Source organism: Pangasianodon hypophthalmus, chromosome 21, assembly GCF_027358585.1.
Source record: "Pangasianodon hypophthalmus isolate fPanHyp1 chromosome 21, fPanHyp1.pri, whole genome shotgun sequence".
Lineage (NCBI taxonomy): Eukaryota > Metazoa > Chordata > Actinopteri > Siluriformes > Pangasiidae > Pangasianodon > Pangasianodon hypophthalmus.
In genome coordinates, this window is record NC_069730.1 from 14,651,281 (window position 1) to 14,664,413 (window position 13,133).

Sequence of the window (13,133 nt, forward strand, 5' to 3'; positions counted from 1 at the left end):
TTTACACTTTCTTGGACATTTGTTAAACATCTATGTGCCTTGTTTACAGAGTTTGTTTGTATTTTACATTATTTTGTATAGAGACTATCTATCTATCTATCTATCTATCCTGAGGTATTCATGTATTCTAATTTAAGTATTCAACAGCGCTGTGGTATAAAACTCTTTTCTCTTGTGTCACAGATTGCAAAGAGAGGGGAAGATACGGGACTAGTTTTAGCAGGCGAGCTGTTTGTCGTTACCTACATTTCCCAGAATTCAAAGCGAACGCAAACTGCGCAAACTCGCGTCACAGTTGGCACGTAAACACAGCAACAGGAAGCAGCTCTGTGAAAATGACTCCTAGCAGGTTGGTGCAGGAACTTAAATTAGGACCTTTGGTTATGTTTATGGACTGATCATGCGTTTTATTCCTCTTGTTGATATGCGTGTTTTTGTCTCGTATTAGAGCTCAGAGCTGCCACTGGATATTTAACGCAATCGTTTACAGGGACACTGGCTGTGCTAGCTGACCAAGAGTTAGCCAGCTAGCATAGAGAGCTAGCTATGTAGCTGAAAAAACAAACAAACAAAAAAAAAAAACAGGTCAAAATAATACATTAGGAATGGTGGTGAAGCTGTAAATACCTATTTAGGATAATTATATTTCATCTCAAAATCTCATTAAGAATGTAACGTTAATAATCCTGCTTATTTTAGCATAGAAAGCCACTGAGATAACGTTATCTCGCTTCACTTCCTGCGCCTGTGCTTGTTATAATGACATGTATAATCCGTATTTTAGTATATAAATGCTCATTTTAGCGAGAAAACGTTGCTGTAGTCGTTAAAATTAAACATGATTGGTATCGAGCTGTTGTTTTATTATGGTGTTTGGTCCAGCTAAGTTCATGACAAAGAGACTGACAGGTCTGTTACAGGTCTGTTGCTGGTCAGCAGTGCGGAAAGGCTCTTCAGTGTTGCCAACTGTTTTCAAGTCGCTAATGAAGCTCAAAAAGTCGCTAGAACGCAATAGACGGATGACGCAGTGGACTAATTTGCATATTCAGTTATTTACGTCATGGTCGTTTGCATATCAAAAGGTGTTACATGAAGAAGGGAGACCTTCTGAAGACACATAGTGTGGACTAGAATAAAGTTTGATCCAAATAGAAAATGATCGATTCTAACTTATTTCTTAGAAAGAAAGAAGATTTACAGAATACTATAATTTTTTATCAAGAATGCAGACAAAAAGAAGTAGTGATAGTGAGAAGTGAATCAGTAGACATGAAGGGAACAGTTACAGATGGAATAACATGTTTTCATTAGTTGTAAATACAGACAAGAAGAATGTTTCAAGTGAAGAACATTGACCTGTGTGGGTGGGACAAACAGTGGTGTTCAGGGATTTGTTATTGGGAGCAAATGTGATCAGTGATTGGTCGTTGGGAACAATGCTGATCAGTGATTGGTTGTTGGGAACAGTGGTGTTCAGGGATTTGGTTATTGGGAAGAATGGTGATTAGTGATTGTTCATTGGGAACAATGGTGATAAGTGATTGGTCATTGGAAATAATGATGTTCAGGGATTGGCCATTGGAAACAATGTTCAGGGATTGGTTATTGGGAACAGTGGTGTTAAGTGATAGATCATTGGGAACAACATTGATTAGTGATTGGTCGTTGGGAAAAGTGGTGATCAGGGATAGGCATGTGCACATTTAAGTTGTTTTTTCCCCCTTAGTTTCATCACTGCACAGGATGATGTTATGTGTAAGAGTTCATATTAAAACATTCCCTCAGCGCACTAACATGTTTCCTGTCAGATGCAAGTTTCCACACCAAACTATAAGTTATGTGAATGTTTGTATGGAAAAATGAAAACAGAAATGAATTCACAGCTGCATTTTATTTTCAGTTAGCCGGCTAGCCAGCTACCCCACACAGCACTGTTCAGGGGTTGGTCATAGTGATCAGTGATTGGCTGTTGTCTGTACAGTTGATTTTTTTTAAATAAGTGGCTGCAGTCTCAGTTTGAAACTTGTTTGCTGTCTCTCGATATGAATATTATAATTGAACTGAAATATTATTAACATAAAATTGATTCTTCATGATCAATTTATTTTTTTTCAGATAGTATGGAGAGGTGACGCGTCATCAGATTGTAACTGATAGCAGGGCAGCGTGCTGTGATCAGCCAATAGGAAAGCGGCAGCACAATGACTGAGTGCTTCCTGCCACCCAATAGCAGCCCTGCAGAGCAGCGGCGAGGAGCGGAGCATCAGAGCGGCGTGCCTCGGACCCCCAGCTCAGAGGAAATCAGCCCCACTAAATTCCCAGGGCTGTACCGCACAGGCGAACCATCACCGCCACATGATGGACACCACCATGAGCCTCCCGACGCTGCCTCTGATGATGATAAGGAGCACAGCAAGAAGAAGAACAAGTTCAAGAAAAAGGAGAAACGCAGTAAGACTTTTCTTACTCCTGTCTTTCCTGTTTTTCATCTAAGTTGTATCTTTCACATTCTCAGAAATTAAGTTACTGAATGGTACTTCCATTGCTAGGATGGGTCCATTTAAATGTTTACATGTTTTTTACATTTAGGATGTATCTTTTACCTGGAAAGGTGCATGTGGCGTACGGTTAATTAGCTTTTAGATTAAAACTTTAAATGTACATCAGTAGTACTTGAAGTACCTTAAATTATTTATTAAAGTACACTATATTATAGTTTTCAGGTAAAAGATACATATTAAAGATACTAGTAATGTACCGTTAATGGTACCACCCCAGAAAAAGTACCGCTCAGTACCTTTATTTGGGAGAGAGCAGAGAATTAGAGTTTAGCCTTACTAGTGATGAAGCTGTTTTTTAACAATGAATTTTTATGATTTATTTTTTATGTATTTTATTAGTTTTAAAATTTTTGATGCCTCTTTTCATTTGAAATTGTGCTTAGTTTGAGTGTTGTGGATAACTGCTGTGCATGTGTACATTTAAGTATCGCCCTTGATTTCAGCACTGCAAGGGATGTTGTGTAAGAGTTCACATCAAAACATTCCCTCAGAGCACTAACACGTTTCATGTCAGATGCAGTTTTCCACACCAAACTCGAAGTTATGTAAATGTTTGTATGGAAAAATAAAAAAAGGAAATGAATTCACAGCTGCATTTTATTTTATTTCAGTTTGCCAGCTAGCCAGCTACCCCACACAGCACTGCGCTAATGCTGTCAGCTGTGTAGCTAGCTTAGCTAATGTTGCCCCTTCAGCAACAGCAATTTAAATTTTAGTTGCTAGCCAGGCTAGCTAAGCTTAGTTTAGGTGTTATGTAATGTGAGGTAAACCAAACAGTACAAGCCAGCTAAAATTAAGTTAACTATTCTATTGTCTAAACTAGTAGCCAAGTTTCCGAGGTAAGAAAGGACTGTTCTTTACCTGAGGTTTTCTTTCTTGTGGTATCTTCCTCTTACTCATTACATTTCAGAAGAAAACAATGCACTTTCTACTTACATTTCCTAACACTACATCAGTACATTCTGCCTAAAATTGTCAAATTTTTGTTAGCCATAAAGTGACCTTTTAGCATCTAGCTTCAGAGCTTCAAGCAGTTGATTAAAAAAATGACTAATAAATCTAAACTGTAATAAGTGTACAAACAGGCAGTTTGTATTGTAACAGATAGCTATTAGCATGCAGACTAGTTTGTATCATCAAAGTTATCATGCTAGGTGATATATGATGTATTGGATTTAGCTTTTGTTAATGTTTTCACACGTTCCTTGGTGAAAGGTGACTAATTTACTGTTTGTACATTTGTGATTCAAGGCTGTAAAATTTCTTAATTTTTCATACTTTCACTTTCATTCATACTTTAAGTACATTTAAAAGTTTGTGTTTCTGTACTTTAACGCGAGTAAAGAATATACTTCAACTTTTACCAGAGTATTTATTGAGAGGAACATTTGCACTTTTGTACCTCAGCCAAGGTTGCTAGCAAGCTAGCTAACATTAGGATACCATTTATGTAATTAAACCCATTAGTTATGTTTGCTAGCCAATTAGTAAAAAGGAGGCTGTTAAATTTTTGTAAACCTGCAGCCAATTTTGTTAGCAAGCTACTTAGCATTAGGCTGTTGCTTAAACCATTAGCCAAGACTGCAAATGAGCTAGCTAACATTAGGCTGTTTTGTTAGTCTGCAGGAGCTTTGTAATCTGCCTGATTGCTTATTATGGTATCAGGTCTATATAGGAGAATGTGAGTTCTAACTCTCTTTCATTTAGGATTGCAGTTTTGGGATTAAAACCATTAGCTAGGTTTGCTAGCAAGTTAGTTAAATCTAGTCTATTAAATTTTTTGTAATTACCTATTTTTTTTATAATTACCTACGTATTATACTGGGTAATTAAAACCAGTAGCCAGGTTTACTAGCAAGTGTTTAGCCTTCACACTCCATCGTTGGTGGCTAACATGTGAGAGAGGAACATAGGGTGGGAACTGGCTTCACGTGTCTCAGAGGAAACATGTGCTAGCCTTGGCTTTCTGCCTTTTTGTGGTTTTAAATGTCAATAATGACCACTCGTTTGATTTAGCTGATATTGCTACGTTAATTTTGGAGCCGGACTTGGTTACCTGTGACCTGGTTAGCCTAAAGCTAAACCTAAAGTTTGGCTCTTAAGCTTTACACAGAATTAGCCTGTTAGCTTATTTATGCAGCTTGATGTACTCATCAAGACTAGTCAGATTTGTCAAACATTAAACATCAGTACTGTCTAGTTTCTGTTCTGCTTTGCTCCATGTAATCAGTTCTACAATTCACCAATATCTGTCAACCTCTGTAATTGTATTTCACACAATAAGAACATTTGGTGTGTGATGTACTCCACACTGGCCGAGTGTGTCAGCTTTTACTCCGCAGCTCTGGAGAGAGTACACTGTTTTCCACCCACTGGCTATATTTAGCCAACCTATTGCAGGGAAGCAGGAAGTGATGGACAGTTTGAGGACACACCCTGTCAGTCCCTGTCCTATGTGGGTGTGTATTTGTGGCAGAACATCATTTCTGCTTGACTCCAAAGCTCTCTAAGGACACAGGCTCATAAGTGCCAGCTGATGGGCTCTGATCGCTGTTATGAGCTCAGTTACTGAGAGTACACTCTGCAAAGTAGGTGTCATGGCTCCAAAGATGGAGTGCTAAATAGAGAGCGGGTGCAGTAGTCTCACAGGGAACAGTGCTAAATTGTGAGCTGACCTCATTTAAGCTTTTTTTTTTTTTTTTTTTTTTCATCTTCCCTCCATCTTTTTTTTTTTTTTTTTTTTTTTTTTTTTTTTTTTTTTTTTTTTTGTGGTCATGGCTCACCTTGAGGAAGATTGGCTAGAGTAGAGAGAGGAGAGAGGAGGTGGCATGGGATATTTCTCACAGCTTTGTAATCTGCCTGATTGCTTATTATGGTATCGGGTCTATATAGGAGAATGTGTGTTCTAACTCTCTTTCTCTTCCTTCATTGCTTATCTTTCCTTCTCTTTTGTAGCTGAGGGCTACGCTGCCTTCCAGGAGGATAGCTCGGCTGACGAGGCCGAGAGCCCGTCCAAGATGAAGCGCTCCAAAGGCATCCACGTGTTCAAGAAGCCCAGCTTCTCCAAGAAGAAGGAGAAGGACTTTAAAGTGAAGGAAAAAGGCCCCAAAGAGGAGAAGGCCAAGGACAAGAAGTCCAAGGACTTGACTGCAGCTGACGTGGTCAAGCAGTGGAAGGAGAAGAAGAAGAAGAAAAAGCCAAGCACTGCAGAACCGGAGCCAGTCGCTGTGGAGACTCCAGCCACAGTCAGACCCATTTTCGGTGCGCCGTTAGCTGAAGCAGTGAGGAGGACGGCGCTGTACGATGGAATCCAGCTGCCTGCCATTTTCCGCGAGTGCATTGACTACATCGAGAGCTATGGCATGAAGTGTGAAGGCATCTACCGCGTCTCCGGTAAGCTGTTACATTAACCTGCATCTACACTTGTAAACATACAAAGCAACAAGCAGACTTTCATTCCTTATACCAGTTCATAACACAGTACTGACATTTTCTCAGTTTTGCGCAAATTAGTAATAAAGTGACAAATAAAATTTACTGGCTTTAATAAAAATCCTCAGACTAATTTTATACTGTAGGTCGTCCAACATTCCATGATTCTCTACTCTTACAACCTTGGTTCTAGCTTCAAAAATTGAAGAATTTTTCAGGATTTTATCACAGTATTAAAATACATTTTAACTCCCGAGTGGCGCAACAAACAATCATCCACACTATAGTTGGGGGTTTGCATGTTTGAATTCCAACAGCGTCACAGCCATCCATGGCCAAGAATCTTAAGCGATCATAACTGACTATGCTTTCTGGGTGGGAGGTATGGCATGACTCTCTCTCCTGTCAGTCAGAGCGACATTCATGGGTGTCTGTGAGCTCATGTATGCGTAAGAGGGCCGAATGTGCTTTCCTCCAAGTGCGTTCAGCTGCCCTGTGACGTAGCATGTGCAGCAGTTTGAAGAAACATGGTGGCTTCACAGGAAGCATATGCAAGCCTTCACTCTTCCCAACTGGTAACTGTTGCATGACAGGGAAGAGCTAGCTTGTGTAGCTAGTGTCAGCTCATGTACTACTTTCACTTTAAGCAACGTCTGTTTTTGACTGTGCGACTTATAACTTAATGTTTACTGCAGTTCCAGTTTGACATAGAAATCGACAACGTAAAAAAGAGATATCTTTCAGGAGCAGGAGATCTTGATCCTTTTCTCTCTCTGCAGGAATGAAGTCGAAAGTGGATGAGCTGAAGGCGGCGTACGACCGCGAGGAGTGCCCGTGCCTGGAGGAGTACGAGCCGCACACTGTGGCCAGCCTAATGAAGCAGTACCTGCGCGAGCTGCCCGACAACCTCCTGGGCCGAGATTTGGCGCCGCGGTTTGAGGATGCATGCAGCCGCTCCAGCGAGGCAGAGAAGCTTCATGAGTTCCAGCGGCTGCTGGCTGAGGTTCCTGAGGGAAGCAGGCTGCTCTTGTCATGGCTCATCACTCATATGGACCACGTGATCGCCCGTGAGGCAGACACCAAGATGAACATCCAGAACATCTCCATTGTGCTCAATCCCACTGTGCAGGTGAGACTTAAAAATTAGGTTAGAAAATCATTTTAAAGGTGCAGTTTTTCATTTTTAAAAGTTTTTCTACAATAATCACAGTTTTGCCATGCAATAGATCTGGCTAGGTTTTTTTTTTCTTCCACCATTTCATGCTTCTGTTTATATTTTACTGGCCCTTAACTAGGTCCAACCTCCTGCCAGAGCAGAGCTGCTTAGTTTGGCTGTGTTTACTTAAAAGGCAACTCACAAGGCATACGTGGTTTAAACATAGGGGCAGGGGCAGATTTTTCTTTGTTGGGTGGCCCATTTCCTGCAAAAGTAAAACTAAAGCTGTTATATATAATAGTAGTAAACCATTTGTGTGTTGCGTCCCTGCATTGCTAGTTTAAACCTATCTAGACTTGTATGATGTCATTAAATATTGAAACGCATTGTTGCCACGCAAGAAAAATCCCCTACTCAGCATCTCGTTAGTATGAGAAAAGTATCTTGTTATTAGAGTTAAAACAACTTATTTAGTAAAACAACTAACTTAGTATGGTTTCCAGCATGTGAAACAAAGGGCTTTGCGGTTTCTCCGTAACTTATAAACTTCATTGGCAGATTGATGATTGATGTGTTATAAGAGGAATGAAACACTTTGGGACATGCTGTTATTGGGGAAAAAAAAGCTTCCAAACAATTGTAATGATCTGGATGACTGAAAAAACTCCTTCCTTCTGTTTACAGATAGGGAACCGAGTGCTCTATGTCTTCTTCACGCATGTGCGTGAGCTTTTCGGTGACGTGGTTCTGAAACCAGTCGTGCATCCTCTGCGCTGGTCCAACGTAGCCACCATGCCAGCCTTGCCCGACACCCAGGAGAGCATTAAGGAGGAGATCCGGAGACAGGTACAGCTGTAATGAAGCTAAATAATACAGCATACAGATCTTTATGCAGCACTTTCTTTTTCATAAATGTATTATACTCTATACTGTACACTTGAAACTTGTTGGAGCATTTCGGGTGAAACCATTTAGGCTTGCCTGACTAGCAAGGGGAAGTGGAGTTTATTTTTGTCACATTTGCATATTTTATATAAGGAAGTTGCAAAGCAAAGTTATGGGGAAAAAATTGTGCATCATGGGGAAATGCATGATACACAAATGAGGTTAGATGTTTCAGTTGTGTCTTTGTTTGACTTGTGATGAAAAAAAAAGAGAAGGTGTGCACTGGGAAAATAATCAGGACAAAAAAAAAAAAAGCTGACCTGGCCAATGCTCAGTAATGGTCAGTGATATAATGGCTGTTTGGGGGGAAAAAAAGCAATATTTTTGTATTACGTGTGTGTTTTTTCTGCAGGAGTTCCTGCTGAACCGCCTGCACAGAGACTTGCAGGCTGGGATAAAGGACCTGTCCAAAGAGGAGCGCCTGTGGGAGGTGCAGCGTATCCTCACCGCTCTTAAACGCAAACTGCGTGAGGCCAAGAGACAGGCAAGGGCTCTCACTCACACACACACACACACACACACACACTCTCTCACACCACATCACTCTGAACATTCTTACCCAAGATGCAGATTAATCAGCATCCAGAACAGCATGCTAGAAGACTTAAAATAATTTATAAAACAAAGATTTCAACAGAACATTGCAGCCAGGGGTTTATCTCGTTTTGTTTGTGTAGGTTGGTCACATTGCTAAAACCAAATGCATTACATAAATAAACATAACCTTCTATTATTCAGTATTAAACTAAATATTCTGATAGTTATCAGAATATTCTGATCCATTCTGATCCATTTTCAAATACTAGGACAGAGAGTACACATTCTGTCAAAGGATATTGGATATTGGCATTTTGTTTCATTTTTCTTTCTCCTTTTTTATGAGGATGTCTCTTTTCACACACACAGGAATGTGAGAGTAAGATAGCACAGGAGATCGCCAGCCTGTCTAAAGAAGACGTGTCCAAAGAGGAGATGTCTGAGAATGAAGAGGAGGTCCTTAACATTCTCCTGGCTCAGGTGAGACCAAAGCAATGTGCTGGATTCAGAGAAAGTCAGGATACATTACCTGACTATGTGTGTTTTCAGGCTCTAATGGATGTAAGCTATAGATGTCCCATTGATCCAGGGCATCTTGTTTGCTTTTATACTACAGTATAGTACAATCTGTTTACAAAAACTCAACCCTCTGTCATATTTCCAGCTCACACAGAACATAAAGGTTAAATGTACAAGAGTAAAATGTATGTCTCTGGCTCTTCCTGTAGGAGAATGAGATACTGACCGAGCAGGAGGAGCTGATCGCTTTGGAGCAGGTCCTGCGCAGGCAGATCGCCACGGAGAAGGAGGAGATCGAACGACTGCGTGCTGAGATTGCTGACATACAGAGGTCAGAGTTAACAGGTTATCTTTTCAACAGGGCACATATTATGAGTCTTTAATGCCCCCAGTTTACTGTCAATCACACTGTCTGTATTATAGTATGAAATTTGTGCTGGAAAACTGAGAGATTGGAAATGTCAATATCAAATCAAATTAAAGCAATAATTTCAGTCACTTTGTGTGTAAAAATCATACATGGTTAAAAACATGGTTAAAATCATGGTTAAAATGTCTCCCAATTGATGGATATAATGTCAGCGTTTTTGAAAAAAGCTCAGCATCTGAAAACCAGATAAATATATCAAGGCTTTGTCCATAACAAATAATAATACTAATATTTCTCCAAGTGAAAAGAAACATCTGAAACCCTTATGACATTTAGTATGTTTATTGAAAGTATTTATTTAAAGGTGTGTTTGGTAGAATTTGGACTCTAGAGGTTATCTGGTGAACTACAAAAACATTGCAGTGATTTGTTTCCTCACTGACCCCACCTCCCCTCCATGCCCATGTACACAAAGCTCCGCCTCCCCGGATCTGCATCGGCAGAGTTGGACTAGGATATATCCATCATCTTATTCATCTATGATGTATCCATCATCTTATTGTAGCAAGTCAGTTAAGACAATATTAGCTATAAACATGCACAATATTGCCACACCAAATATCATATTTATTGCTGCAGTCACTGATCCAAGCATTTTATCAGTATCTAACATCTAATGATTGAATTGGCTATCCAGGAGGAATGTAGCTAATTCTGTGTCCAACTTCTTGTTCTGTTTCTTTTGGCATCTTTACGCTCTTTCTTTTTTGCGCATCAGCAGGCAATGATGCTTTTTGCTCCACAGCACTATTACCTAGCTACCTTGGCTGTTTAGCACTGGATTTCTCCATGTTTCTAACACATCTAAGCAGTAAAATGAATATAAGGTGACAACTGGAATGTGGTCCATGTGACCACTGTGACAATAACGTGACTGACAAGAGGGATGTAATTATAACCAAAGAGCCCAGCACTAAATTGCATTTTTCCAATTCTTTCCCTCAGGCATATGATACACTTACTTTGATCACATTGATTCAACAAATAAGTTTAGTCCTGTGCCCCAGATATTCCCAGGTTTTTGTAATGGTAAGGAAAATAAAAATATTGACCATTGCATTTTTAATGTTGTGTGGTACTTTTTAGGGTAAGTAAATTAGGTTAAGTTGTAATAAAAATGTTTGGTAAAGGCTGGCCTAACCACTATGACCTTTCTCTCTCTCTCTCTCTCTCTCTCTCTCTCTCTCTCTCTCTTTCTCTCACACACACACACACACACAGCCGGCAACAGGGCCGAAGTGAGACAGAAGAGTACTCATCAGACAGCGAGAGTGAGAGCGAGGACGAGGAGGAGCTGCAGATTATTCTGGAAGATCTACAGAAGCAGAATGAGGAGCTGGAGGTGAGAGAAAGAGGGAAATGATGAAGAGAGAAAGAAGTAAAATGGATAGTTTTCTTTTAAAGTTGTGTCTGATATGATGCTGAGCCCAAAAACTAATAATCATAATAATAATCGGTTTAAACCATCATCTCATATATGTGCTCAATAATAATATATTGTTATATTATCATAATATTATTATTATTATTAACATATAATTATTATTATTATTATTATGTATTACTTAGTAGTTGAAGTACTTTGCGGTTTCTCTCTGCAGAACAAGAACACTCATCTGAACCAGGCCATCCACGAGGAGCAAGAGGCTATTTTGGAGCTCCGTGTTCAGCTCCGCCTCCTTCAGAGTCAAAAGCTGCAGCAGGAGCACACAGCTCCTCCCACAGCGGAGCAGGCCCCAGCCACACAGCCCAGCCCAGAGGAGCGATCCAGAGCCGATGAGCCGATCAAACGCAGCGTACCCGCATCCATGGCAGCCCCAGGTGATGCCAGTGTCGCCACTTCTACAGCTCCAGCCAATGGGAAGCCGGGAAAGGACACTTTAAAAGTTTCACCTAGTAAAACATACGCCGTTAATCAAAATCCACCAATATAGATCAAACACGAGATTAATGTCTGTTGTATTGTGGCCAGTGAGGTGACGTTTTAAGGCTCAGTGCGTGCAATCACTCACAGGTTTGAACACAATTAGGGAGATATGATAAAAAGATGAAAAATTAGATGAAGGTGAAGGGATTAAACCACAGTGGGTGTGGTAGAGGTGTCATGATATTTTCTTTTTTTTTTGGAGTGGTGTCATAAACTAAATTAAAATATATCTAAATAAAATTATATCTATAATAAAAAGAGCTTCAGCATAAATTTGGTTAGGATTTAATTTTACTGTTGTTCAAACCCAGGCAATACTAATTCCCAGGAAAATACTTATTTCTGTTATTCCTCAAATAATTCTGGGAATGTATTAATATTTATGAGCTACATGCTAGAAAAAGTTTATTTCTCATAGGGGATTAAAAAATTTTGTTCTCTTCATTTCTCAACACTTTTTGGGGTGGGGGGGGGGGAGGGGGGGTGCCCAGGCCCAGGCCCAGGCCCAGGCCCAGGCCCAGGATTAAGATCGAAGAAGTCCTCCAGGTTATTTCTGAAGGTGTGTGTGCACATGTGTGTGTGAGATATGAAACCACTGTGCCATAGGTGAATGACTACAACCGGACCGAAGTTTTACACTGAAGAAATAAAACAGATCAGACGAAGAAGTTCAGATGCTCTTATTTTATATATTTGCATTATTTAAATATCTGTGCTTTTGATTATATTTAGTGTTCAGACTAAACTGAAATAAAGTGCAAATGTACAATGCATAGACATCTGGTAATAAACAGCCGATGGTCACATTGTCAACATGTTATTTAGGTTTAAAAAGGTTTTGTCTTTTTACACTTTTACTTTGTGTTTAAATATGCTGACCTAATCAAAATTGTTACCAGTAATTCATCATGCAATTATTTGATAGCTCTACAAGGGTTGTTATTATTATTATTATTATTATTATTATTATTATTATGACTAAGTTGTCTTTCTAATTGATTGTTTTTGATTGCTTTGGGGAAGTAATGACTCCAAATTTATAATGTGTGTTCCACAGGAACGTAGAGAATGTTGTCCAAATGACACTTCCATTAAGCGCTATATATATTCTGTGTTTCCTCTTTCTATTTGTGTGTGTGCTTTTTGTCTTATTTTTCCTCATGTTAATCAGAACTAGGAAGTCCTCTTGAATTTATAAATACTTCAGTCCAGTCACTTTTTGCTTCTTCTGTGGTTCTAATATGATGTTTTTCAAAGAAGAAGCTCTTGTATCTTCTCACCATTGAAATAGTTTTTTCTTAATTGCTCTTAGTTGCTCTTAATATGGCTTTTGCAGCCACTTGTCTTTACTTTCTGATGGATGCTACAAAATATAATAAATATATTGTGTCTGACGAAAGCATTCCAGTTATTGCAATGTAAATATCATGACTGTATGTAACCTAACAAGAAAACAAGTGTTACTGGTTACTTAAAGTGAATGGCAGGAAGACTACATTAACTCAAATAACCACTTATTACAACCATGGTGAGCAGAAAAGCATCTCAGAAGATGTTGAACCTTTGAGGCGGATGGGCTACAACAGCAGAAGACAACATCAGATTCCATGAACAGGAATCTGAAGC

At 39.5% G+C, this 13,133-nt stretch overlaps 1 protein-coding gene across 2 annotated transcripts; it reads left to right on the top strand.

The window, feature by feature from the left end:
• Nucleotides 1-210: 210 nt before the first annotated feature.
• ralbp1 (ralA binding protein 1) lies at nt 211-12,906 on the top strand. 2 transcript variants are annotated; one of them, XM_034314855.2, is made up of 10 exons: nt 211-349; nt 2,120-2,451; nt 5,517-5,954; nt 6,773-7,122; nt 7,834-7,995; nt 8,447-8,578; nt 9,001-9,111; nt 9,360-9,481; nt 10,802-10,922; nt 11,182-12,906. In XM_034314855.2, the coding sequence occupies exons 2-10, from the start codon at nt 2,202-2,204 to the stop codon at nt 11,512-11,514; spliced, it is 2,019 nt and encodes a 672-aa protein (XP_034170746.2). In that variant the 5' UTR covers nt 211-349; nt 2,120-2,201; the 3' UTR covers nt 11,515-12,906. The 2 variants fall into 2 exon arrangements, with proteins under 2 accessions (XP_034170746.2, XP_034170745.2); XM_034314854.2 differs by having other exon boundaries at nt 215-349; nt 2,116-2,451.
• The last annotated feature ends 227 nt before the right edge of the window (nt 12,907-13,133 follow it).

What these genes read in the sequence shown, in the direction of transcription:
- ralbp1 (XM_034314855.2), top strand. Translation starts at nt 2,202, where the DNA reads ATGACTGAGTGCTTCCTGCCACCCAATAGCAGCCCTGCAGAGCAGCGG. An exon ending in AGGAGGAGATCCGGAGACAG is followed by an intron (nt 7,996 to 8,446) that starts GTACAGCTGTAA and finishes TTTTTTCTGCAG; the next exon opens with GAGTTCCTGCTGAACCGCCT. An exon ending in GAGATTGCTGACATACAGAG is followed by an intron (nt 9,482 to 10,801) that starts GTCAGAGTTAAC and finishes ACACACACACAG; the next exon opens with CCGGCAACAGGGCCGAAGTG.